Source organism: Rhipicephalus microplus, chromosome 5, assembly GCF_043290135.1.
Source record: "Rhipicephalus microplus isolate Deutch F79 chromosome 5, USDA_Rmic, whole genome shotgun sequence".
NCBI classification, from domain to species: domain Eukaryota; kingdom Metazoa; phylum Arthropoda; class Arachnida; order Ixodida; family Ixodidae; genus Rhipicephalus; species Rhipicephalus microplus.
The window spans coordinates 102507224-102533133 of NC_134704.1; the positions used below are offsets into that span (position 1 = coordinate 102507224).

General features: G+C 44.8%; 2 protein-coding genes across 10 annotated transcripts in view; one reads left to right on the forward strand and one right to left on the reverse strand.

Moving 5' to 3' along the window:
- Positions 1–20226, reverse strand: part of LOC142761779 (homogentisate 1,2-dioxygenase-like) — a 63115-nt gene extending 42889 nt beyond the window's left edge. Inside the window, exons 1-3 of the mRNA XM_075895827.1 lie at positions 20061–20226; positions 16948–17019; positions 12357–12445 (exon numbers count right to left, since the gene is read on the reverse strand). Of these exons, the coding sequence (XP_075751942.1) occupies positions 12357–12445; positions 16948–17019; positions 20061–20084 (185 nt within the window). The 5' untranslated portion in view covers positions 20085–20226. The remainder of the gene's footprint in view (positions 1–12356; positions 12446–16947; positions 17020–20060) is intronic.
- Positions 20227–20775: 549 nt separating this feature from the next.
- Positions 20776–25910, forward strand: part of LOC119174291 (apoptotic signal-regulating kinase 1) — a 145263-nt gene continuing 140128 nt past the window's right edge. For all 9 annotated transcript variants that reach the window (XM_037425136.2, XM_037425133.2, XM_075895828.1 and 6 more), the window contains exon 1: positions 20776–20854. In XM_037425136.2, the coding sequence (XP_037281033.2) occupies positions 20844–20854 (11 nt within the window). In that variant the 5' untranslated portion in view covers positions 20776–20843. The remainder of the gene's footprint in view (positions 20855–25910) is intronic.

The window sequence follows — 25910 nt, forward strand, 5'->3', positions numbered from 1 at the left end:
TGTCCTCGACCTATGTAACAAATCCAATCACACCATGTCCGAGTCTGACAAGATCCGAAACATCATGAAAGGCATCAACGATGATGCCTTCACGATGCTGCTCGCCAAAAACCCCGGCACGGTGGCTGAGGTCATCACACTGTGCCAGAGCTACGAGGAGCTCCGCCGGCAGCGTTCGATGACCCGACGCTCCCCACCACGAGCTGCAACGCTTGCTGGCTTGGAGGCCAGTTGTGACCAAGTGGCGTTGATGGCAGAACTGAAGTCCTTTATCCGTGAGGAAATCGCGCGTCAGTTCTCCCTCCTGCCCTTTTCCCACCAACCTGCTGCTCAACAATCGGCTACTACCCTTCTCCCTCCCATCCGCCGAGCGATTGAACAGGAAATAGCGGAGGTAATGTCTGCTTACCACCCCCAACAGCCTCCGGCTCCTGCGTCCCTGAGTTACGCGCAAGTGGTCGCCAGGCCACCCCAAGTCGTTCAAGCACCCACCCCTCTGACCTACGCTGAAGCTGCTGCACGACCTCCGTCCGTTGCAGCGGGTATGCCCGCTACGTATGTTGACGTAACCCCTCAGCCTCAGCTTCAGTCCACTATGCAGCCACCGTTCCGTCCATCAGCCCTTGCGACATGAATGAGACCTACCCCGGTGAACAGATGGCGCACACCCGACAACCGGCCCATCTGCTTTGCCTGCGGTTACGCCGGTCACGTGGCCCGTTATTGCCATCGCGTACAGCCGGCTCCAATTTCTTCACCTGTTGATGGCCAACTCAGCCGTCCTTATCGCGAAGAACCACCGTCTATGCCACCTCGATCTCGCCCAGGTCCATCTCGAAGATCACCGTCTCCACGACGCCGTTCCCTGTCTCCCATGCGGCCAAGTGCGGCAGCTCATGAGCGGGAAAACTAGTCGTCGCAGTCCCTGAGGCAAGGACTGCGATGCTATCGCAATGTGAAAGCCCTCAGAGCAGTCCCTCGAATGTCATTGACGTGCTTGTGGACGGTGTTTGTGCATCGGCTCTTATTGACACTGGAGCTGCCGTATCAGTTATGGACGAAAAACTCTGCCGCTTACTTCGAAAAGTGACGACGCCACTTTCTGGGTTATCCCTCCGTACTGCAAGTTTGCACCGGGTTTATCCTACAGCAGGGTGCACAGCTCGCGTTGTTATCCAGGACGTTCTGTATGTCGCCCAGTTCATCGTCATTCAGGCATGCTCTCATGACGTCATCCTGGGATGGGACTTTCTCTCCCGCCATGACGCCGTCATCCATTGTGCCGCCGCCGAAATTGAGCTCTCACCCTTCTCGCATTTGACGCCAGAAGACAGTCCCCCGACACTGAGCAAGATTCTAACGAAAGACGATACAACAGTGCCTCCAAACTCGACAACGGCTGTGTCTGTCTACTGTGCTGGTCTCTCCGACACCATTGGACTTGTTTCGCCATCTGACCGCGCTTGCAGCAGGAAAGGGTTGCTAGTACCTTTCGCGACCATGCAGGTCAACCAGGGCAACACTGCTATTTTTTTAACCAACCCGTTCCCGTACGCTGTTACCTTGCTTCGAGGGGAATGTCTCGGCAGAGTGGAACCAGTCGACGACGCACAAGTTCTGGACGTGCCCGATGACACGCGCGCTCCCAGGTCTTGTACCATCAATGCTGTTTCCACTTCTGATTCGTCGTCTGCTGATGTATTTGGCCCCTCCATCGCTGACAACCTTACGGCCGTACAGCGTTCCCAACTTCTGGACCTGTTACAAGAATATCGTTCTTCTTTCGATGTCGGGCGAAGTTCTCTCGGTCGCACGTCCGTTGTTACGCATCGCATCGACACTGGTGCCCATCCACCTTTACGGCAACGTCCATATCGCGTGTCGCCTGCTGAACGTCGAGTAATTATTGATCAGGTTGACGATATGCTCCGACGCGACGTTATTCGGCCCTCCGACAGTCCATGGGCGTCTCCTGTTGTTCTTGTTGCGAAGAAAGAATGTTCTGTGCGGTTCTGTGTGGACTACAGACGGCTCAATAAGATCACTCGCAGGGATGTTTATCCACTGCCACGCATCGATGACGCGATTGACAGCCTTCATGGAGCCGATTTTTTTTCTTCTCTCGATCTGCGCTCGGGGTACTGGCAAGTACCCATGGCTGACGACGCTCGACCAAAGACCGCCTTCGTCACGACAGACGGCTTGTACGAGTTTAACGTCATGCCGTTTGGTCTATGTAATGCACCTGCGACCTTTGAGCGCATGATGGACACCGTTTTGCGCAACTTGAAATGGTACACGTGCTTGTGTTACCTCGACGTTGTCATTGTCTTTGCTCCGGATTTCTCCACGCATCTCCAACGTCTGAAAGAAGTTTTCGCACGTGTGAGCAATGCCGGCTTACAACTAAATCTGAAAAAGTGCCGCTTTGCAGCGCGGCAACTCACCATACTGGGGTACGTCGTGTCCAAAGACGGCATTCTTCCTGATCCTGCCAAGCTTCAGGCCGTGGCCGAATTCCCCAAACCTGCATCTGTCAAAGAACTGCGTAGTTTCGTGGGCCTGTGCTCATACTTCCGACGCTTCATACGAAATTTCGCCACGATCATATCACCGCTGACGAAGCTCCTTGGAAGCAACGGGCCCTTCAATTCGTGGTCATCCGAGTGCGATGAGGCGTTCGCGAAGCTCCGCCATTTGTTGACGTCGCCTCCCATTCTACGCCACTACGACCCTACAGCCCCAACGGAGGTGCACACGGACGCCAGTGGAGTAGGCCTCGGCGCTGTCCTGGCGCAGCGAAAACCCGGATTCCCTGAATATGTCGTAGCATATGCAAGCCGTACGCTCACGAGAGCCGAGAAAAACTACACCATCACGGAGAAAGAGTGTCTGGCGATCGTCTGGGCTCTTACAAAGTTTCGACCTTATTTGTATGGTCGCCCATTCGATGTTGTCACCGACCATCATGCACTATGCTGGCTTTCATCATTGAAGGATCCCTCAGGCCGTCTCGCCCGTTGGGCTCTTCGCTTACAAGACTACGATATCCGCGTGCTGTACCGCAACGGACGCCAGCATGCTGACGCCGACGCCCTCTCGCGCTCCCCTCTGCCTGAAGGTGATGTGCTCTGCTCAGTATCCTCGGCTGCTGTTTCTGCCATTGATGTTAACATCATCGCTACCGAACAGCGAAAGGATAATTGGATCGGCCCGCTCATCGACATGCTCTCTGATCCATCCGCAACGCCATCCACGCGTGCATTGCGTCGTCAAGCTCGCCATTTCGCCATTCGTGACGGCCTCCTACACCGACGCAATTACGACGCCGACGGCCGGCAGTGGTTACTCGTGATACCCCGCAGTCTGCGGTCAGAGATATGTGAATCCTTCCATTCTGATCCGCAATGCGCGCACTCTGGGGTATTCAAAACCTACCATCGCATTCGACAACGCTACTTCTGGCGCGGGATGTACCGCTATGTGCAGCAGTTCGTTCGCTCTTGCCTCACTTGCCAACGCCGTAAACCGTCAGCCCACATGTCGCACGCCAGTCTACAACCGTTACCTCGCCCTGACCGTCCCTTTGGGCGCGTAGGTATCGATTTGTATGGACCACTTCCTCTGACGTCGGCTGGTAACCGCTGGGCCATCGTTGCCGTTGACCATTTAACGCGATACGCCGAAACCGCCGCTCTCCCTGCGGCTGCTGCGCGCGATGTTGCGTCCTTCCTGCTGCATCGATTTATACTGCGCCACGGACCACCCCAAGAGCTTCTCAGCGATCGAGGCCGTGTCTTCTTGTCGGAAGTCGTCGAAGCCATTCTGACGGAGTGCCATTCTGTCCACCGCAAAACTACTGCTTACCACCCACAGACGAATGGCCTCACGGAACGCTTTAACCGCACCCTCGGCGACATGCTTTCTATGTAAGTCGCTGCCAACCACACTAATTGGGATAATATACTGCCCTTCGTCACCTACGCCTACAACACCGCCCCTCAGAGCACGATTGGTTTTTCACCTTTCTACTTGCTGTACGGAAGGCACCCGTCGCACACCATGGACACGGTACTCCCGTACACGCCGGATCCATATGAGTGTACATCTACTTCCGAGACAGCCAGGCTTGCTGAAGAGTGTCGCGAGCTTGCCAAGACTTTTACGACGCAAGAACAAGAGCGGCAGAAGAGTATCCGGGATGGCTCCACCACTTCTGAGTCCACGTTCCTTCCTGGTGCGCTTGTATGGCTCTCGATTCCGACCTCTGCCGCTGGCCTCTCTTCCAAACTACGTCCCAAATACGAAGGCCCCTACCGTGTCATCGAGCGCACCTCACCCGTCAACTATCTGATCGAACCCGTTGAACAATCTTCGGACATGCGCCGCCGTGGGCGAGACATCGTCAACGTGGAGCGCCTGAAGCCTTATTATGACCCGCTCATAATAACAAGCTGTTAGGTCGCCAGGCGGCTCCCTCTTCGACCCCGGGGTAATTGTAGCGAAGCCTCCGAACTATGAAATGGGTCGAACTCTTGAGTACCTTCTAGTGGGGCTACCCAACAGGGACGCCGCTCGCGCTGAGGGCCCGTGCTTGGCTGTGACTGTCGCCATTGTGTATTCTCGCTCGTTGCCGGCTAATAAACGCCTTAACAATATATATATATATATATATATATATATATATATATATATATATATATATATATATATATATATATATATATATATATACATATATATATATATATTGTAAAACACCACTAATTTGTCGCTCTCTCCCGTTTCCTTCTTGCACCACTATGTCGACGCGACATGTTCACATAGCGTCGCACTTGTTCGCAAACCCTGACGAAGACCGGTCCACCGGTCGAAACCATTGGAAATAAAATTAAGACAACCGCTACGTTGTGTCTCTTCTCTCTCTCTCCATATATATATATATATATATATATATATATATATATATATATATATATATATATATATATATATATATATATATGATTGAAGAGAAGGACGCACGTACGAAATGTGGATTTATTAACGTTTCGGCTGGTGGACCAGCCTTCGTCAGAATGATTGCAGTATGTTACAGGCACTTAATATATAGGTAGGCGGATGTATACACAGGAACAGTGCACCACTGCCAGATGCTATGCGCAATGAAAGCAAGGTACATGCGCATGGTGGACACAACACCGCACTGTGACTCACAATCACAAAAATAAAGATATCGCGTAAAAAATAATAATAATCGCGTCACTGGCCAGTGAGATACCACGAGCACAGAACATATAAGAAATATAGGCAATGCGCCGAGCGTACATAGCACAAGATTGACTCTACAAAATAATAATAATAACGATACATAATGCACTTTTACGAAGGATTAAACATCCATTCACACACACACGAACGAGATAAGTCTGTCGCCGCATGAGGCCGAGCACGCACTGTATTCTACGCAATTATGCTAGCCAGTTTGCCCGCGTTTTCGTTTAAACCCCTAGAAGCCGTTCCGAACTTATGAATTAGAAATGATTCGCGTATCTCACGCTTATAATGCGACGTGAATCCCGCCTCCAATACAGTTGCCCTAAATGATTCAAAACTATGTCCGGTAGTGGCGACGTGCCTTGAAATCGGCAGATGAGGCATGGAGTGCACATGGGCCTTGTGATTGTTGAAACGGTAGCGAAATGAATTTTCAGTATGACCGATATACTGCAAGTGACAAAAGGAGCACTCAAGCAGGTAAACCGCATTATCTGTGTCACAGGTGAAATCGCCACGTATTTTTAAAGTGAAATTGTTTGCGGAGCTTTTAGCCACAGCGGTGGTTGTCATCTGTTTGCATAACTTGCATCGAGGTTTGCGGCATGGATGGCAACCAACGTGTGAAATGTAATTGTTAGTCCGTACTTTGGAGGACGTGAGGATGTCCTGCAAGTTCCTACAGCGACGAAACACGGCGCGGGGTGGCTCTGAAAAAACTTCTTTTAGGTGATCGCTTTGCGTCAATATGTTGTGATGTTTCCTAAGAATGGCTGCTACATTGGGTGCGGAAGCGCTATGCGTGAGTACTAGGTTAGCATTATTGAGGCTATGGGAATGTTTCTCTGCATTGATCAGTGTTTTTCGGTCAAGCATATCAGCACGTGCCACTGCGTCATCAATCATCGGTGCCGGGTATTTCTGCTTTAGAAGAGAAGCACGCAGTTTATCACAACTAGCGATGAAGTCTGCTTGCTCGGAGCAAAGGCGTTTAAAACGAACAGCTTGGCTATATGGTATGCTAGATTTACAATGTTTAGCGTGACTGCTGTTGAAATGTAGGTATTGTTGTCGGTCAGTAGGCTTTTGATAAAGCTTGGTGGTTAGGTTGCCGTTTATTAGGCTAATAGATACGTCTAAGAAGTTTATGGTTTCAGTCGAGTAGACGTGCGTAAAAGAGATGGATGGGTGAACGTTATTGAAATCTGATATGAATGAGAGAAGGTGCGATTCACCATGAGGCCAAATAAAGAAAATATCGTCAATGAATCTTTTATAGCATAGCGGTTTTAATAGGCGACTGCGTAAAAACTCCTCTTCAAGCTTCCCCATAAAAATGTTGGCATAATTTGGCCCAATCTTAGTCCCCATCGAAGTGCCGCTGACCTGTACATAATGGACTTCATTGAATATAAAATTGTTCATGTGGAGAATCATTTCAAGTAGCACCGCAATGGTAGTGCTGTTTACTGGCTTATCATCGGAACATTTCTCATACGCTTCTACAACCGCGAAGATGCCATCCGAGTGAGGGATGTTTGTGTAGAGTGACGATACGTCCAGCGTTACCAGAAAGGAACCATTAGGCACGGTAATGTCGTTAACTACCGACAAAAAGTGGTTCGTGTCCCTCAAGAAAGACTGATACGTGGCGGGAAGGTGACGAATCAACGAGTCTACATAACAAGACAAGTCTTCTGTCACCGTTCCGTTTGCAGAGACTATGGGGCGGCCTGGGTTGTTCGGCTTATGAATTTTTGGCAGCATGTAAAATCGGCCAGCAGACGGACTTAGCGGGACTAGTGTTGTGGCTGCCTTATCACATATTTTTTTATCTCGCCAGAGTGCATATATCTTTTGTTTTAGAGTTTCTTTGAAGTCCATTGTGGGGTCTGCATCAAGTCGTTTGTAAAATGAAGTGTCATTGAGCTGCCGAAGAGCCTCCTTAATATAGTCTGCTGTGTTCATAACCACGATGGCACCACCCTTGTCGGCTGGCTTAATAGTGATGTCGTTGCGCTTCCTTAATAATTCGATCGCTTGCAGTTCTCCGTCGCGCAGATTTCGACGGAACGAAGTTTTCTGCCTATATGCTTGAATTACATCGCGCTGAACAGCATCAATATATAGATCAAGGTATTTATCGCGTTGTAATGGTGGTGTCCAACGTTTAGCTGACGGCAGCACCCCGGAAGCATGGCTACTGTTATTTCTACCGTGAAAGAACTCCCTCAATCTCAGGTTGCGTGCGAAATTATCTAAGTCACTGAGTAGCTGGAATTCATCGCAATGACCCGTTGCGGGGCAAAACTTCAAACCACGCGATAATACAGACATTTCATCTTTGGACAGACTACAGTTCGATATGTTGACTACGTTTGAAACATCATCCGAACGGGGTGTATTTTCGAAACGGGACGGCGCCGTACTTAAATTTTTAAGGAGTTGCGCGGGTGTGCAATGAGACATCACGCCGTCCCTGAGTAACTTCTTACATTTGACAGCACATATTTCATTGCGTTTCTTTTCCTCGAATATGCACAGCGAGTTAACCTCCAGAGTACTAAGCGGGGTTTGATTACACATATTCTTCTCTTCGTTCATCAGAGATTTCAAAGCCGAGCGGTAATGATTAACAGTAATACGCAGAAGTTCTAGCGAAGACTTCTGTAGGGTGTCTTGCCACCTTTTTGCGTTATTATTTGACAATTGAGAAGTGGCAGGGCGTAGGAAAAGGTTCAGACCTTTTGGTGCAATAGAAGCAGCGAGGTAAGTTTCTAAAGTGGCAGTGTGTAGCTCGTAAGTGGAAAAACGAGTTCGTTACGAGCTACACACTGCCACTTTAGAAACTTACCTCGCTGCTTCTATTGCACCAAAAGGTCTGAACCTTTTCCTACGCCCTGCCACTTCTCAATTGTCAAATAATAACGCAAAAAGGTGGCAAGACACCCTACAGAAGTCTTCGCTAGAACTTCTGCGTATTACTGTTAATCATTACCGCTCGGCTTTGAAATCTCTGATGAACGAAGAGAAGAATATGTGTAATCAAACCCCGCTTAGTACTCTGGAGGTTAACTCGCTGTGCATATTCGAGGAAAAGAAACGCAATGAAATATGTGCTGTCAAATGTAAGAAGTTACTCAGGGACGGCGTGATGTCTCATTGCACACCCGCGCAACTCCTTAAAAATTTAAGTACGGCGCCGTCCCGTTTCGAAAATACACCCCGTTCGGATGATGTTTCAAACGTAGTCAACATATCGAACTGTAGTCTGTCCAAAGATGAAATGTCTGTATTATCGCGTGGTTTGAAGTTTTGCCCCGCAACGGGTCATTGCGATGAATTCCAGCTACTCAGTGACTTAGATAATTTCGCACGCAACCTGAGATTGAGGGAGTTCTTTCACGGTAGAAATAACAGTAGCCATGCTTCCGGGGTGCTGCCGTCAGCTAAACGTTGGACACCACCATTACAACGCGATAAATACCTTGATCTATATATTGATGCTGTTCAGCGCGATGTAATTCAAGCATATAGGCAGAAAACTTCGTTCCGTCGAAATCTGCGCGACGGAGAACTGCAAGCGATCGAATTATTAAGGAAGCGCAACGACATCACTATTAAGCCAGCCGACAAGGGTGGTGCCATCGTGGTTATGAACACAGCAGACTATATTAAGGAGGCTCTTCGGCAGCTCAATGACACTTCATTTTACAAACGACTTGATGCAGACCCCACAATGGACTTCAAAGAAACTCTAAAACAAAAGATATATGCACTCTGGCGAGATAAAAAAATATGTGATAAGGCAGCCACAACACTAGTCCCGCTAAGTCCGTCTGCTGGCCGATTTTACATGCTGCCAAAAATTCATAAGCCGAACAACCCAGGCCGCCCCATAGTCTCTGCAAACGGAACGGTGACAGAAGACTTGTCTTGTTATGTAGACTCGTTGATTCGTCACCTTCCCGCCACGTATCAGTCTTTCTTGAGGGACACGAACCACTTTTTGTCGGTAGTTAACGACATTACCGTGCCTAATGGTTCCTTTCTGGTAACGCTGGACGTATCGTCACTCTACACAAACATCCCTCACTCGGATGGCATCTTCGCGGTTGTAGAAGCGTATGAGAAATGTTCCGATGATAAGCCAGTAAACAGCACTACCATTGCGGTGCTACTTGAAATGATTCTCCACATGAACAATTTTATATTCAATGAAGTCCATTATGTACAGGTCAGCGGCACTTCGATGGGGACTAAGATTGGGCCAAATTATGCCAACATTTTTATGGGGAAGCTTGAAGAGGAGTTTTTACGCAGTCGCCTATTAAAACCGCTATGCTATAAAAGATTCATTGACGATATTTTCTTTATTTGGCCTCATGGTGAATCGCACCTTCTCTCATTCATATCAGATTTCAATAACGTTCACCCATCCATCTCTTTTACGCACGTCTACTCGACTGAAACCATAAACTTCTTAGACGTATCTATTAGCCTAATAAACGGCAACCTAACCACCAAGCTTTATCAAAAGCCTACTGACCGACAACAATACCTACATTTCAACAGCAGTCACGCTAAACATTGTAAATCCAGCATACCATATAGCCAAGCTGTTCGTTTTAAACGCCTTTGCTCCGAGCAAGCAGACTTCATCGCTAGTTGTGATAAACTGCGTGCTTCTCTTCTAAAGCAGAAATACCCGGCACCGATGATTGATGACGCAGTGGCACGTGCTGATATGCTTGACCGAAAAACACTGATCAATGCAGAGAAACATTCCCATAGCCTCAATAATGCTAACCTAGTACTCACGCATAGCGCTTCCGCACCCAATGTAGCAGCCATTCTTAGGAAACATCACAACATATTGACGCAAAGCGATCACCTAAAAGAAGTTTTTTCAGAGCCACCCCGCGCCGTGTTTCGTCGCTGTAGGAACTTGCAGGACATCCTCACGTCCTCCAAAGTACGGACTAACAATTACATTTCACACGTTGGTTGCCATCCATGCCGCAAACCTCGATGCAAGTTATGCAAACAGATGACAACCACCGCTGTGGCTAAAAGCTCCGCAAACAATTTCACTTTAAAAATACGTGGCGATTTCACCTGTGACACAGATAATGCGGTTTACCTGCTTGAGTGCTCCTTTTGTCACTTGCAGTATATCGGTCATACTGAAAATTCATTTCGCTACCGTTTCAACAATCACAAGGCCCATGTGCACTCCATGCCTCATCTGCCGATTTCAAGGCACGTCGCCACTACCGGACATAGTTTTGAATCATTTAGGGCAACTGTATTGGAGGCGGGATTCACGTCGCATTATAAGCGTGAGATACGCGAATCATTTCTAATTCATAAGTTCGGAACGGCTTCTAGGGGTTTAAACGAAAACGCGGGCAAACTGGCTAGCATAATTGCGTAGAATACAGTGCGTGCTCGGCCTCATGCGGCGACAGACTTATCTCGTTCGTGTGTGTGTGAATGGATGTTTAATCCTTCGTAAAAGTGCATTATGTATCGTTATTATTATTATTTTGTAGAGTCAATCTTGTGCTATGTACGCTCGGCGCATTGCCTATATTTCTTATATGTTCTGTGCTCGTGGTATCTCACTGGCCAGTGACGCGATTATTATTATTTTTTACGCGATATCTTTATTTTTGTGATTGTGAGTCACAGTGCGGTGTTGTGTCCACCATGCGCATGTACCTTGCTTTCATTGCGCATAGCATCTGGCAGTGGTGCACTGTTCCTGTGTATACATCCGCCTACCTATATATTAAGTGCCTGTAACATACTGCAATCATTCTGACGAAGGCTGGTCCACCAGCCGAAACGTTAATAAATCCACATTTCGTACGTGCGTCCTTCTCTTCAATCATCTATTACACCGGACCATCGATCTTCATTCCTAAAATATATATATATATATATATATATATATATATATATATATATATATATATATATATATATATATATATATATATATATATATAGTCACTTAGGCCTCATGATGCATCTTTTTTGTGATGAACGTGTCCACACTCATATTGCGTTGCACTGCCGTGTAGGGAAAGTGATTTTAATGAATTCCATGAAAGATTACGCTGTTACGTTTCTTCAATTGTACTCCCAGCCTCATTCTTCTTTTGCATGTCCAACAGAAATCGTGCGTGGAACGAAATACGGGCTATTTAGTTCGTTTTGGTTTATTCTTTCTCGGGGAAAAAATGGAAGGCTGGTCCGCACGATGGGCACGCGCGAGCGCGAAGACGGACTCATGCAAGCGAGGGCGTCCTCAATTGTCGACTGTTTGCGAAACCCTAACTCAATTTCGCTCGGCTTGCGCAACCTGAACCTAACCTTTCGGCAGGCGCGTTTCTTTTTTTTTTCTTTTTCTTGTGTGTACAATTGTAAGAAAGTGCCATAAAACGCGCTTCTTGCTTTCTCATTTATTTGTATTTTTCGTCAAGTATTCACTCAGAAGATAAGACATTCGCAACACAGCATCGAATTTACTCTTCTCAAGGTACAGACAGTCCTACTACAGGGTACAGGAAACTACTGCTTCGAATTTCATTAAGAATAAGTACAGAGGAACACAAGTACATCAATTTATTTCGTTCCAGCTTGCTCAAGACCATGCAGCACGTGGCGCCCGTGCGAGAATGAATTTATTTTTGTCTGTACATTGTGAAAAAACCATAATGCCATAATTGATGGGGTTTGACATCCCAAAATCACGATATGATTATGAGAGACGCCTAACTGGAGGGCTCCGGTAATCTGGACCATTTGGGTTTTCGTAACATGCACCTAAGCCTAAGCAGACGGGCCTCGAGTACATTTGCCTCCATGGAAAATGCGGCCGCCGTTGTAAAGAATCACAGCACAGCCAACACCAAGATTCTATGCGCAAGATCTCATTAATCGGCTTAAATCACATACTTTTTTCTCTTAGAAGTCAATCAAGCAACAATATTACCCATTTCAGAACCAACAAACAGATTCGATCTGATATTATTGGGTTCACGTAGACGAATCTCACTGTCGAATCTTACCTTCTCTTGTTGGTCTCCCTGGGAGCTGTGAAGGCAGTTCCCGACAGTTGTTCGGCGTAGAGACCGTAAGGACACACTTGGGGGTTGTTCTGTAAAAAGATTGAACTATCCGTCTTTAGCGAAAACTGCAAAAACGAAAACAATACGAGTTTCGCGTTCTCAACCTAAAATTAAACATTTTAAGGTGGACGCCGTATATTTGGACTGCCCAAGACTCATCCCACATGAACCATGCACTGTCATGCAGTGGGGGACTTGTTTTATGCTTGGTAATGCCTCGGTAATGTATCATCACCAACACCTTACAAATTCATTAGATGCGTCGTCACTGATTAAAAGTTGTATACTATACTGAAGCGCGCTAATTGTTCTCTCCGTTGACTATCTATGGGCTGTAACTCAATATTCAGTTTGGTTTATCTGCACCTCAATCTCCGAGTCCACATGTTGTTTTTTTTTTTTCCTTCTCAAACTGATTCAGCATCATACAGTTATTCGTATGAAAGCAATATCGTATTCTCAATTACTTATATTGCCAAGAGCATGTGGACAGCACATTATTTTAACGCTTTGAGGCTCTGCGAGACACTTGAACATCTACCTCATTTTAGGGTGTCCCACATTCGTTTGTTCAGCGGGCATGGCTCATCAAAAAATATGGACTTACAGATATTACGTACACGATCCCTGATGATTGTCTAATGTCGTGCACGGCCTGACCAGGCCAATCGAGCATTCTGACTTTCGTGAACAAAGCCGATTTGACACCTCGTTTACAGACGTCTTTTCATGTAAATGCTTATTTGTGCATATGTATGTATTAGTTTCCTTTCTTTATTCTCACATAATTTCCTCTCATCTTCCTCTCCTCTATGTTTCCCCTTCCTGAAGCAGCAGGCAGACGTTGTGTGCCTTCAGGTGGCAGTTGCCAGCCTGTTCCCTCCATATTTTCTGTGTATATAATATATTCGGGTTTGTGTGTCTCCGAACAACAACAACAACAACAATAATAATAATAATAATAATAATAATAATAATAATAATAATAATAATAATAATAATAATAATAATAATGCGTTCAGCGACAATCTCACAAACACCACCTTTCCTTCCAAAAACTTCTAAAAAGGATCTCCCAGTTTGGTTTTTATTGCGGCTACTCGACTGCTTAACTGCATCGCTGCCCTAAGGACGATATCCAAAGAAAACAGGTGTATAACGTTACGTACTCACCTCCCCCCCCCCCCTGCACGGGCGCCAAAGAGTTTGATGCGTAGTCCGATATACACCACCTTGCAATCGTGGCCGCCGTCCGCACGACAGGACGCGTGTGCCTCGCATTTTCCTTGTAAGCGTCGCATCTCTCAAACCATTCATTCAGTGGTGAGCAGTCATCGTATACAAACGGGCATGTTTGCGACGTGTTCTTCACAGCGCGTGCGAGCTGTCTGTCTTGAGCGTTTTGTGGATATTTATTGTTGTGCTATACGCACTAAGTTGCTGCGTACTCGGTGTCGTAGTGAAGCCGATGCCGAAGTGACAAGGACGTGACAAAAAATAAAAACTGAAATTGCCCTCGTGATCACGGCGGCGTCCACGTCGTGCGCGCAAAAGTTCAAGAAACACAACAAAATTGCTCAATGCCTTTCTACGGGGTGATAAACATGCATTCGCATAAAACTTCCACAGAAAGAAAGAAAGGGCGACACAAAGTAAGTAAGTAAGTAAGAAAGAAAGAAAGAAAGAAAGAAAGAAAGAAAGAAAGAAAAAGAAAGAAGGAAATAAAGAAAGGAAAGAAAGAAAGAAAAAGAAAGAAGGAAAGAAAGAAAGAAAGAAAGAAAGAAGGAAAGAAGGAAAGAAAGAAAGAAAGAAAGAAAGAAAGAAAGAAAGAAAGAAAGAAAGAAAGAAAGAAAGAAAGAAAGAAAGAAAGAAAGAAAGAAAGAAAGAAAGAAAGAAAGAAATATGGGCTGACTTTACAACTTTTTTCACTCTATGTCAATGGTCAGCACGCATACTCTGATCTGAGAATTCCCTTCGAAACGGACTTTTGATTAGAGGCAGCATAGTCATTGTGTTTCGGCGTTTCTGCAGGAATTCTTGATAGGCGTCGCTAAAGAAATACACAGAAGGAGTGCACATTCCGGCCCTCGTTAATTCCACGCTAACGCCTCCGGCTGCCAATTACGTACCGCTCGTACAGCATTCGCTGCATTTTCACAGTCACGAAACGCAAACTGACGCATAAATGAGTGATTTATTGTAATTTTATTGACTTTTTCTTGTGCGTTTCTTTGTCGTTGTTTCTTGTCCTGTTTACAAAATGTGGACTCCAGGCGAGGACTGTCTATACAGAAACGTATGAAAAAAAAAAGTTTAAGGATTTACCGCCTGCATAATATCTGAAAAGCGTCAATACCTGAAAAGTGTCAATACATGACGCTGAAAACGTATGCGTGACTTAAAACATTAGGAACAATGAAATAGAAGAATCAGTCGCCTGAGAAGGTGAGACCAATTCTTGAGTATGCTTGCTCCAAACTGAACAAGAATATTGAAAAATGTGACCAATTATTGTGACATATGGCCAATTCTTGAATATTCTCGTCCAATGTGAGATCCTCTCGGTGATAGGTTAATCCATAAACAGGAATGCATGAAACATAGACCCGAGTACATTACCACTTTTTTATACAACCTTTACTAAATGTAAGCAACAACATGAGCGACCTGTGGGTTGGAAATCTCTTCTCCAACGCAGATAATTTTCGAGTACAACGTTTTCGTAATAATTTATTAATCACAACATTGGCACTAATAAAAGTTTGTACGTCGTGAACCCACACTACGTGTCGTCCAGAAATCGCCACTCCACGCAAATTGCCAAGTAAAGTGTCGCAAGGACGTATTAGCGCAATTTTTTGTTGTTGCTGTTGTTTTCTTGTGGGGTTCACGAATAAAATTAATTGCGTCTCACTCTTCTCACAGCACAAATATTTTCCTTCGTTGATACATGATGGCTGTTACCTTGAACAAGAATGGCTCCTTCAGAATTTTTAGTGACTAAACAATTTTGTTTATTTGGACGTTATTGTTATTTCGCTACTGTTGGTATACTTGCTATAATTCCTGCATTAGCAGGGCATGGTCCTAAATAAATAAATAAACAAACAAACAAATAAATAAAGGAACAGCTTCTTCAGCGAGACATAGCGCATGATTTCTATGTAATTTAATTATTCGTTATTTATCAATTATCTATAGGCTCTTTCTTGGCTATCGAATGGCTATTACAAGGCACTGGTCATGCTTATCAGGTTAGGCTAAGCTCAATCAAGCATTTTCTGGAATTCGCTGGTCTTTGGTCCATTTTCGATTACTTATCAATTGGCTATCGCGTGGTATCAATTGCTAAACTTAGCTCAACTAATGTCAATCATGTTCAGCTAATATTGGCCAGCCTTGACTAATCTTAACTTATACTATATCTATATATAGATAGCCGGCCAGGCTGTGCATTGACTATACTCTGTGCAAAGCCTAATCGAGTTTTTTTGAACGTCGCATTTGCCAACCACTTTAAACAGCACTGCTGGTAATAAATAAATAAATAAATAAATAAATAAATAAATAAATAAATAAATAAATAAATAAATAAGGATTAGATAAAGCATAACTTGACAGCATATATCAAGACAGCAGATTCTATTATTAAAAAACATAAAAAATATTTCAGTATGCTGTAACATGTAAACATTGATACCCCCAATATGTAAAAAAAGGTCCCATTTACTTCAAGTAATGTGTTAAGTGAAGAAGAATTAGCACAACTGATTGATGCGTGCGAGTGTTTCCGAAATTTCAACGTGCGACGGGTACTGAGAATGCAAATTTGAAACTCAATCGGGGTCGTACCCAGTAACTTTTTTTCGCGTGGTGTTTATGTGTAGATTGGCTAACTTTGGCAACAGGCCGTCAATGCGAAGGCGTGAGAGCCCTTTAGTATCACCTGAAAAGTCAAAGCACGAAAAAGTTTAGGGGCATGTCAGAACCCTCTTGCCTGCCCTATATAGTTGCGGCTCTGTGCTTAATGTTTTAAAGGCTGACAAAATTTGCTATATCGTAACGAAGATAGGGGAGGCTATATGAGTCGTTCTTTTTTCTTTATCGACAATTTCGAGCTTCCCGCTATCTAATAATCTCTTACATGGATTTCATATAGGTATGTATTTGGCCCACTCTACCCGTTGCCTATTTAAACACTATGAGCATCGTCCAAAAATATATATATATATTTGCCGAGCTGTTCCATGTGTGAACCAGAGAACATAATCACACTTTGGATAACGCTAGCCACAATATGGCTACCTTTGGCTAACGTTAGCTAACGTCAGCCAAAGTTTAATTACATTATGTGACCACGCAAATACGATATGTGGTGAGCCAAAATGTGATTATGTATAGGCAAGGTTTAACCAATGTGCAGAAGGCTGCCATATACGAGGCATCTGCGAGAGTGCCAGCAGAACAAAAAAGAAGCGTAATTCAGTTTCATTTTTCGTCTTAAGTATAATAGCCACCAAAAATTTCTTACCTGGCCTTCGGGAAGTGACCCGGGACACCTAGGATCCTCGGACGCAAACTCGCTGCCGAAACCCGTCAGGTACTGGAAACAATATTAATTTCTAAAGCATGCAGTTCAGCGCTCCGTGCAGCAAATCGAGTATTTTTGTTAGTTTGCTTTTTTGTGTGCCTCATTTGAAGCCAGCTATAGCGTGACAACAGAACGAACACACAGGGACAAAAACCGGCACTGTGTGTTCGTTCTGTTCTCGCGCTATAGCTGTCATCATGTCATACTAACTAGCCCAAGCTGCCACACTTCAATGTTTCATTTGAAGCATTCGTTCATCCGTTCATTAGTTCATGTGTGTTTGCTTATCACTAGTTTGTTTTGTTCATGCACAAGGCTGTAATCTATTTATCGTAAATTACCCCGCTTGGCCCATCACGGGACCACGCACCCCTCTAGCTCTAACTTGAAGAGATGCACACGGGGAATCGAAGCGAATAATCGGCAAACTAATAAAGTTTCTTTCACAGTTACTCACTATAAATTTTGCACTCGGTCCCACAGTGTACTTAAGCATAATACTGTAGAGGCCTACTCGGCAATATCACCCAAATGCTCTAACCATTTATTTTGCCTGAACTAACCTATTTGAATACTCTTTTTATTTCCCGCAGACCATTAATGCATGCAAGATTGTAATAATTTACCTATGTAGACACTATATATCATTATCCTTTATTTTTACACTAGCATTATTTAAAGTAGTCCTCTTAAAAATGTGTTTTGCTCTTTATCCAGTTGTGTGCCAGAATTCCATCGTTCAACAATATATTATTTTACTTTTGTTGACTTATTGTGTTCTACACACCCTGCACGGACTTCATTTGCTCAGTAGTTAATAAATAAATAAGTAAATAAATAAATAAAATTATCTAAATTACTGAATTGCTTTGAGGCACGTATAATGATATTGGCAAATCCTAGTCGGTGAGAGCCCTACCAAAGAATTTTCGATGCACTAGAAACAAACTCGTAGGACATGCGGAAAAAAAGAAAGCGCCACAAATTGAAAATTTGAGCTGTATTTTTTTTAATATGTCGAATATGCATATCCAGGCTCATAATTTTATCTTTATATCCAATCACCAGTCTACAACTGTTCATTGTTCTGAATATTTTTTTTTATCAGTACCCTTCTGTGTCATGATTTCCCCTCGTTTATCCCTGTGACTTACGTTATCAGTGTCCGCGTGGTTTGCTCAACAAGCGTACTCTATCACTTCAAAAATATAGCGCGGTACATTTTGATAACACCCGGCTCTTAATTGTGTCATAAACCACCGCACATCATCATTACCATCATCATCAAAACTGTAGCACTTGGACACATTTCTCAATGTTTGAAGCCATCCTAGCTTGTTGTTGTCAACTTTTGACTGCGAGCTGAGTGATTCTTTTTATCGCAAGTTTCGTTAAAGTAGTACGTGGTTGCTGCGATAGCTGTTATAAACACAAGATTCTTGATTATTGACGTTTTTGCGTTCTGCAGAGAAGATAAAATGTAATATTTATCACAATCTGTAGGAGTTTTGTTGTTTTAGGCTTATTTTTGGAGACCCACAGTAAAGTATTCCGGTGATGTGACAGGAGAGGTATGCTTAAAAACGCTTAACCAAAAGACCATATCCGTTATGTTGTCTGCTCTTTCCCTCAGTTTTGAAGATAGGTGTCCAAAGATATATATTCCAGCATAGCGTTTGTTTTTTTGTGGTTTTTTTTTCCTTGTACACTGCGTGACCACGTGATTACACTGCGTGACTCACGCCTGCAGCACCAACAAAACAACGAAAAAAATGCAGCCCAATGGATAATAACATCAACAACGACCCCCCTCTTCCTAGAAAGCGAAGCCTTGTGAGATACGGAAGGAATTTCGTCTCTTCTGCCTTCATCTGTTTATTATCATTGGAGATCGGGGAAAGAGAGGAGGGGGAAGGGAAGTCTTTTAAGCACCGTCTAAAGAGCCCATGCGAAGAGATCCAGTCTGAAGTCGCACTTGTTACGTCGGGTAGTTAATGCAGCCACACCGGGTGGTTGTCGTCCTTGAAGACGAAGAAACTGTAGCCCAAGGCGGTGTGGAAGAAGTCCCAGAATCCTGTTTGGCTCGCGCGATCTATTTCTATCTTATTTTTTTCTTAACACGTAGCTTCGCGATAGGCGCGTTCCTGAGACTAGCCCCTCCGGGCGTGGAGATGCCGCGAACGAAAGAAAAACAATAACAAAAAAAGCTAATGAGACAAGATGGCTGTGCGCGCGTATTGGCGTCAAGTATCGTCTGCTGCTGTAATTTGCGCGCCGTTCGCATCACGCGGAAATAAAAAAAAAAAACCGGCTGACAAGCCCGTCTGCAGCGGAAGCCCTTGGATTACTTAATGTATCCCTCTATTTTGTCTTATTTTTTTCGTGCTTCTCCTAACTGTCTATCATTTTCAGCGTAGTTGCTCACAGAGATAACATTACCGATTACGAATATGCGTTTCGCGTGCTCGTAATACAAAACCTTCACGGTGAAGAGATCCCCGACCTTCTTTTCTCTTTTGACCCGAGAGTCCTTGTGGATGGCATCGTAATCCTCGCGTGAAATGCACATAAAACTAACTTCGTTCTGGCAACCCGCACGACGCCTAAAATACTTGCTAGTTTGTCTTCTAGCGCCATAGTTTTTTTTTTCTCTTACTTATTGCGTCGTTACGTGCATCGGACGCACTGTCAATTAAATTTGATACCACCGTCAACGATATACCTACAAGCCGGTCTTGGCAGCTTGAATGTGGACTCTCGCAATCTGTAGCTTAGACGCCACGAAAACATGGGTCGTGAAACATGCACATGTATCGCATGGCACAGCTGATCTGTCCATGGAGATGAATGCAATGCGCGAGTTTTATCCGGGACTTATGACCTGTTTCACTTGTTGCACGCGCTTCAAACGTGTACAGTAAACACATGTGGCACTGTATACACCAAACGCGAATTCACACATGGGCTCATCATACGTATGCTTGTTTTAAATTGAGGCGAAAGTAAAAAGAGAAACGAGCGCACAGCGTGGCAGTAACGCATGCAATACTTACGTGGAGTTCCTCTTTCTTTGACATCTTGTACACGTCCACGAAAACGTAGCGAACACACTGCCGCGGCAAAAGACTGTCGGGATTTGACGTTTCTCTGATTAGCCGCGGGGAGGTCTTGGCCGCACTGGGAGCTTATCGCCGGATAATGAGAGCGCTCAAGTTTCGCTCATTCGTGGGAGCGGCCTCTCGTGTGAAGCGCTTCACGACGTCTCGTCCCTAGCCTACCGCATTTCACTTCGCGCGTCTAGAGCGGCAGTGGCGTGTTGCAGCGATCAGGAAAAACAGTTGGTTGAGTAACCTCGGAGAGCGCCGTTTAATCGCCGCGCCGTGCCAATAAGTGGCTTCGCGCGCCTCGCGGAAAGACCATCTCCTGGTGGCGAGTCGCACTAGCAGTCTCGGTTCTCGTAGTTTTAACATGGCCTCCGAGATAACTAAGCGCATTCTTTTAGATTTTGGAAGCCATACAAGCACCGCGAAGGTTAGAAACACTGCCAGCAGATGTCAGGACAACTTGCATTGCTTTCGGTGAGAAGCAATTTGGAACGTAAAGTCCGTTCAGGCAGCTTGGCGAAGTTTAAGCTTGTAATAATAGCGGAAATTTGCTTGTACTTGAGAAAACAAGCGTGACCGTGAAACGCAAGCACGTCTAAATCACGTGAACAAGCATGGCGCTTTTTTGTTTTGTCTTTTTTTAAACATCACGTCGCGTCACGTGACAAAGTATGGCGTCCGCCACAAAACTCTGTGGAAGGCGATCGTGGTTGGTGTTCCCATGAAATTCTCATGCTCAAAAGGTAGGAATGCGATCGTTTACAACGGCGCCAACGCTGCCTGCGCGCTCACTCTTTGCCGCGGAATTCTGTAAGAACGTCCGCGAGTGTCATTGGAAGCTGAAGATTGCTGGCCAGTCGCTTTGCCAGTGCTTGATTTTGCCGCCTAGTTTGCGCGACTACGCGGCTGGTTACTACGACTAGCCGGACGTTTATCGCGGATTTGTTGACCCGCGAGGTCGTGACACTCACGGGGTTCGGTGTTGTGAGCACCGTTTTAATGCTGTCCTGGATACGCGGTTTGTGGCACCGTCGTGCTCTTACAAGCGTGCAAACGAAGAGAGCAGCAGCTGTTTTTGGTAACGGTTGTATGTGGCAATCGTAGAGCGCGTCTCTTTGGAAGTACGACGCTGGTCTTCTTTCGTTTATGGAGGTCGAAATCGCCGCCCCAGCTCGGTGTCCTGTGTTTCGAACCGTGTGCTTCCAGTGAGCAGGACGATCTCTTTCCTAATTTGGAAAGCAAAAACTTGAGACCGCCACCACGAAGCCGTGGCTTCGCGGGCGGTCCAGAAAAAATAAACGCGCCGAAATAGTTGCGCTTGTTGACCGCAGGTCAACACAGGCTTCGAAACGTTACGCGTTGTGCGCTTTGGAAGTGTTATTAGGCCAGTTACTAACCTGTCCTGCTTTTTGTTTGGTATCTATTGTGCGGTACGTACTGCGAGTTCTTATCAGGTCGTACTACGGACCCTAAATCATGAAACAAGTGCAAAAAAAAAAAAAAAAAAAACTCAGACGACTGTTGGAGACTTTCCTTTGACATTTGTTCGAATCAACCTGCTCTCATGAACGATCGATTGAAGCTCGAAAGGCTGCCTAAAATCGTAAGCCGGCATCCAACTTTTTCTGTCGTACTGGCGCTAAAATTCAACGGCCTTGCGCTCCTGTGCGTAAAACTCGCAGTGTCAACTGATGATCTCCGGATATCCATCCACTTTTTTTTGTTGCAACCGTGTCTGTACTTTTGCGAGCGGCACGCATTCCGTATCGCGCCGGCAAACTTCACCGCTGTATAGATGTTTCGAGCTAACACACACAGATACTGCTGCGCTGCGTCTGGTGTTTGAGACTTTGCAGCCGCGCAATGTGTACGCTGTGGTCTCTGCCCGAAGTTCGCTGCGCTCGATCAAAGCGCGTAGGGGTCTTGTATATAGCACTTTATAGCGTATCATAAACGACGACGGAGCGCCGCTGAAGACAGCGACGGGCTCGCGTGGGGCTTGGTTCGCACTTTGAAAACTCGTTCGCATGTCGCACACTGACTACGGCGCCCTTTAAAGCTTCCGTGCTAATGTTTAGTGAGTAAAGGCACGGCTTTTCGTCCGTAGCTACTACGTAGCGGGGTTAGGTGTTCTGTGGCGTGGTCACACTCACCATCGAGCGCTCAGCATGCAGGTCTAGAACATCGGCTACTGACCCGTAGGTCGCGGGTTCGATTCCGGCCGAGGTGGTCGCATTTCGAAGGAGACGAAATGGTGGAAATGCATGTACTGGACGTTGTCGGTGCACGTTAAAAAACACCAGGGGGTGAAAATTTTCGAAGCCCCCCCCCCCCTCACTACGTCTCTCATAATCATATTGTGGTTGTGGAATGTCAAACTCCAGATAATAATATAAATAGGTCCACTATAAAGGTAGAAATCCTCAAAACCGGGCAAAAATGAATGAACAAGGTATTAAGTGATATAATTAACAGTAATATCAAAGAAGTAATCCAATAATTAACTTAAAATCGCTAGAAATAACCATTCAGAAACATGTGGTTGATACTTGCAAAGTGAAAAAGAGCGCATCAATGCCTTAATGAGCACGCTCTCGCACCTCCAATGGATGCGTCTGCAGAACGGAGGTGTCACATTGATCACAAAACAAGTTTCTTGCTTTATATTCATTGTTGAGTCTGTTTGGCAAGTAAGGTGCTGTGTTACTCTGCTTGAGGATGTAGGACTGATCCTTAGTCACTGGAGTCTTCTCATTTTGGCAAGTGCAAAGCTCGAAATGATTGAATTTGACTTCTGTCCTTCACAGAGGCCATTAACTGTGGTTCGCCTTGCTGCTCAAGTGCCTCCCAATACATTGTCTGGGGTTTTACGTCCTAAAACCACGACATGATTATGAGACACGCAAGTAGAGGGCTCCGGGAATTTCGACTAACTGGTGTTCTTTAGCGTACACTGACGTTGCATAGTTGACGGGCGTCTGCCATTTCGCCTCCATCAAAACACGACCGCCACAGTCAGGATCAAACCCGTGACCTTTGAGTCTGTAGCGAAGCACCTTAACCACCGCTCACTCCAGCGTGGTAAACACCGAGTGCATCTCCGAGACCGTGTTGAAATTAGTGCGTGTTCAAGATCAACTCTGCAATGTGCCTCAAGCATCCCAGCTGCTCACAAGGAAACTGCCTGCTCTTTTAAAGAATGCATTCAATGAATATTCATTAATAATTTCAACACCTAATTGGTCCTTACCTTAAGTTAACCTGTGCTCCTGTCACATGTATCTGATAAAACTCTTCGCTTGAACCAGAACAATAAATTTCATATCACTTCGTTTTTTTTCCAAGACTCGTTCTGAACGTTTGAAGAACCAAAAGCCATCGCTTAATCGGAAGTGTTTAGAAGAGAAACAGAAGTGTCGCTTGGTGCTTGCACCATAATCACATCTCGGTTTATGCGTACTACTACTTCGTTTATACAATTAGGTTTTTTTATTTGACAACTGTTTGGGTTCTTTTTAGAACCTTAGCATTTATAACTGCTATGTTATCTATCTTTATCTCGCTCTTTGTACAACTGACCTTCAGGTTTTCTGCAGCACATTGTAAGCAGCTTTTCGCTGATTCGTATGCACGTCAACTCGTCGCATAAAAGAACATTGTAACAGAGGTGGAGCACCCTCAGTGTATATCGCTGGGTCGAACCTTAAAAAAAAAGAAAACAATACATGTTCACAACTAGCTGTGTTATCGGGAAGGTTTTCTACATATCGCAGCTTCTTGTGCTTGGTGGGTTCTCAGCTCCGCTGGAATGCCAACAAAGAAAAGTCCGCCTTGTTATCTAGCCACGATAAGTCGTGAGTGCCTCGCACGATAGCAGACTTTCCCCCGTCTCTAACAGTCCCAGCGCTCTTGTTCTGTGCACTGGACGTGCTTCATGGTCCTTCTGAATTATTCTGCAAAGTAAGCAAGTCCCAGATTGTACGTTCGATTGCTAGCAGAAATTTTAAGACGGCCCTGCGGCACATAGCGTGAGCTTGTTTTACATTTAAGTTGTATTACTTGAAGTGGCACACATTATTTACACTATAAATCAAGGTGTATTAGTTCACAATTAAATAAACTTTATAGATAACCTTTTAAACTAATTGCTGCAGCATACACATTGCAATGCATGGAGTAAAATGGGTCATTTTCTTGCAGAAAGTCTCAAAAGCTTTGAAACTAGAGTCACTTCTGAAATAGGGCGGTCAGTCTCCCCATAACAATATAATGTTCTGGCTATTCCTTTAACGAAACATTTTTTTAATGCGTTAGTGCTTCCGTGTAACTGGAATGCCACCGCGTTTTGTTGCGAACTTTTGGAACACGTCTCAAAACTGGCGTCATCCTCTGAATTTCGTTTCTAGTGAGCGGTGCTTTGTTTTCGTCTGCATCTTGTATGTCAGTAATGTGCCTTATGTATTCGTTATACTTAGTATGAAAATAATTAGCAAAAATGATCACATACGACAACGCACCACCCATATCCGAAATAGAATAAAAGGTATTGTTTACCCTGCATGTACGTTAAAATAGATTAGGCTTACATTGACACTCGCAGATGACTGCACACTTGTCAATGGAGAGCAAGCTGGCATGTCACATGAGAGTAGCTTGTACACTAATAAGCCCTCAGTTACTTTACGTTGGGGGGATCTGCAATTTCTTGAGAAACCAGTACAGCCAGTAGGTGATAGGGATGTGTAGGTAATTTTCTAGCTTTACAGCTTTTTAGTATTTATTCACAATGTAGTCTAATGTATAAAACAGTGAAGCTCATTTGGCATTAAGCAGTCATTCTGGTCTCTTCATAGTCCCACCATCCTGTTCTGTGTTGTAATAATTAGTACCAGAGTTTCTAGATGCCGCCCAGCTTACTAGCAAATAATCATTCAATTTGAAGCGCTGTAGAAGTGATAGTTTGATGAACTTTGCCATTTTTGAAAATATTTTTAATTATAATACAACGATACCAAGTGTGAAGGCAGGAAAAAGAATAATGTAAATCATTTCGTGCTGGAAAATATATGCTATTATGAACGAACGCACATTTAAACTATTTAACATAGTGTGGGGGTACTGACACCTGTGAATTTGTCTGCGGTGGGCCCACGTGGTGAGTCAGGCGTTAGCGACACCGCCTGGTTTGTCATGTTGAGTTTTCTTTAATATTGTGTAAGGATGTCTTAGCGTGTTGATCATGATTGATGTTATAATGATTTGGCTGATGATATCATCGATCAAAAGCAGTTAAATAAATGTGTGTTTGGTTTGGTTTGTTCCGGCTGTGTATACTGTGTCCGTTCACTCCAAGAGCGTGGCGTGGCTCTCTCTATTTGGGCACTCCACAATAGTCTCCGAAGGAATTTCTACAATGGTCGCCGCACGTTTTCCAGAGCATGAGTAATGTTAATTACCCTCAACGTATGTTTGATTTCAACGATCAAACTTGCAAAGCATCGATAAATGCTCTATCAGTGAACGTAATGAACACTGAATTTACTTAAAGAAAAACGTGTATAAGCCTGGGAAACTCAACAGGCAACTGGAATATTCTGCTGGTGAGTCGACAAAAAAAATGCGCCCACATTCGTCTATTATAAGCAGCCACGACAACTCTGATTAGTACAATAAATGAATTTTATCTAACCACCAATATTTCATATATGACTGTAAGCTACTCATGGCCAAATGTTTGTGCATTGGTGTGTGTGTCCATGTGTGTGGGTGCGTCCTTTTAAATTTAGGAAACAGTAGTCT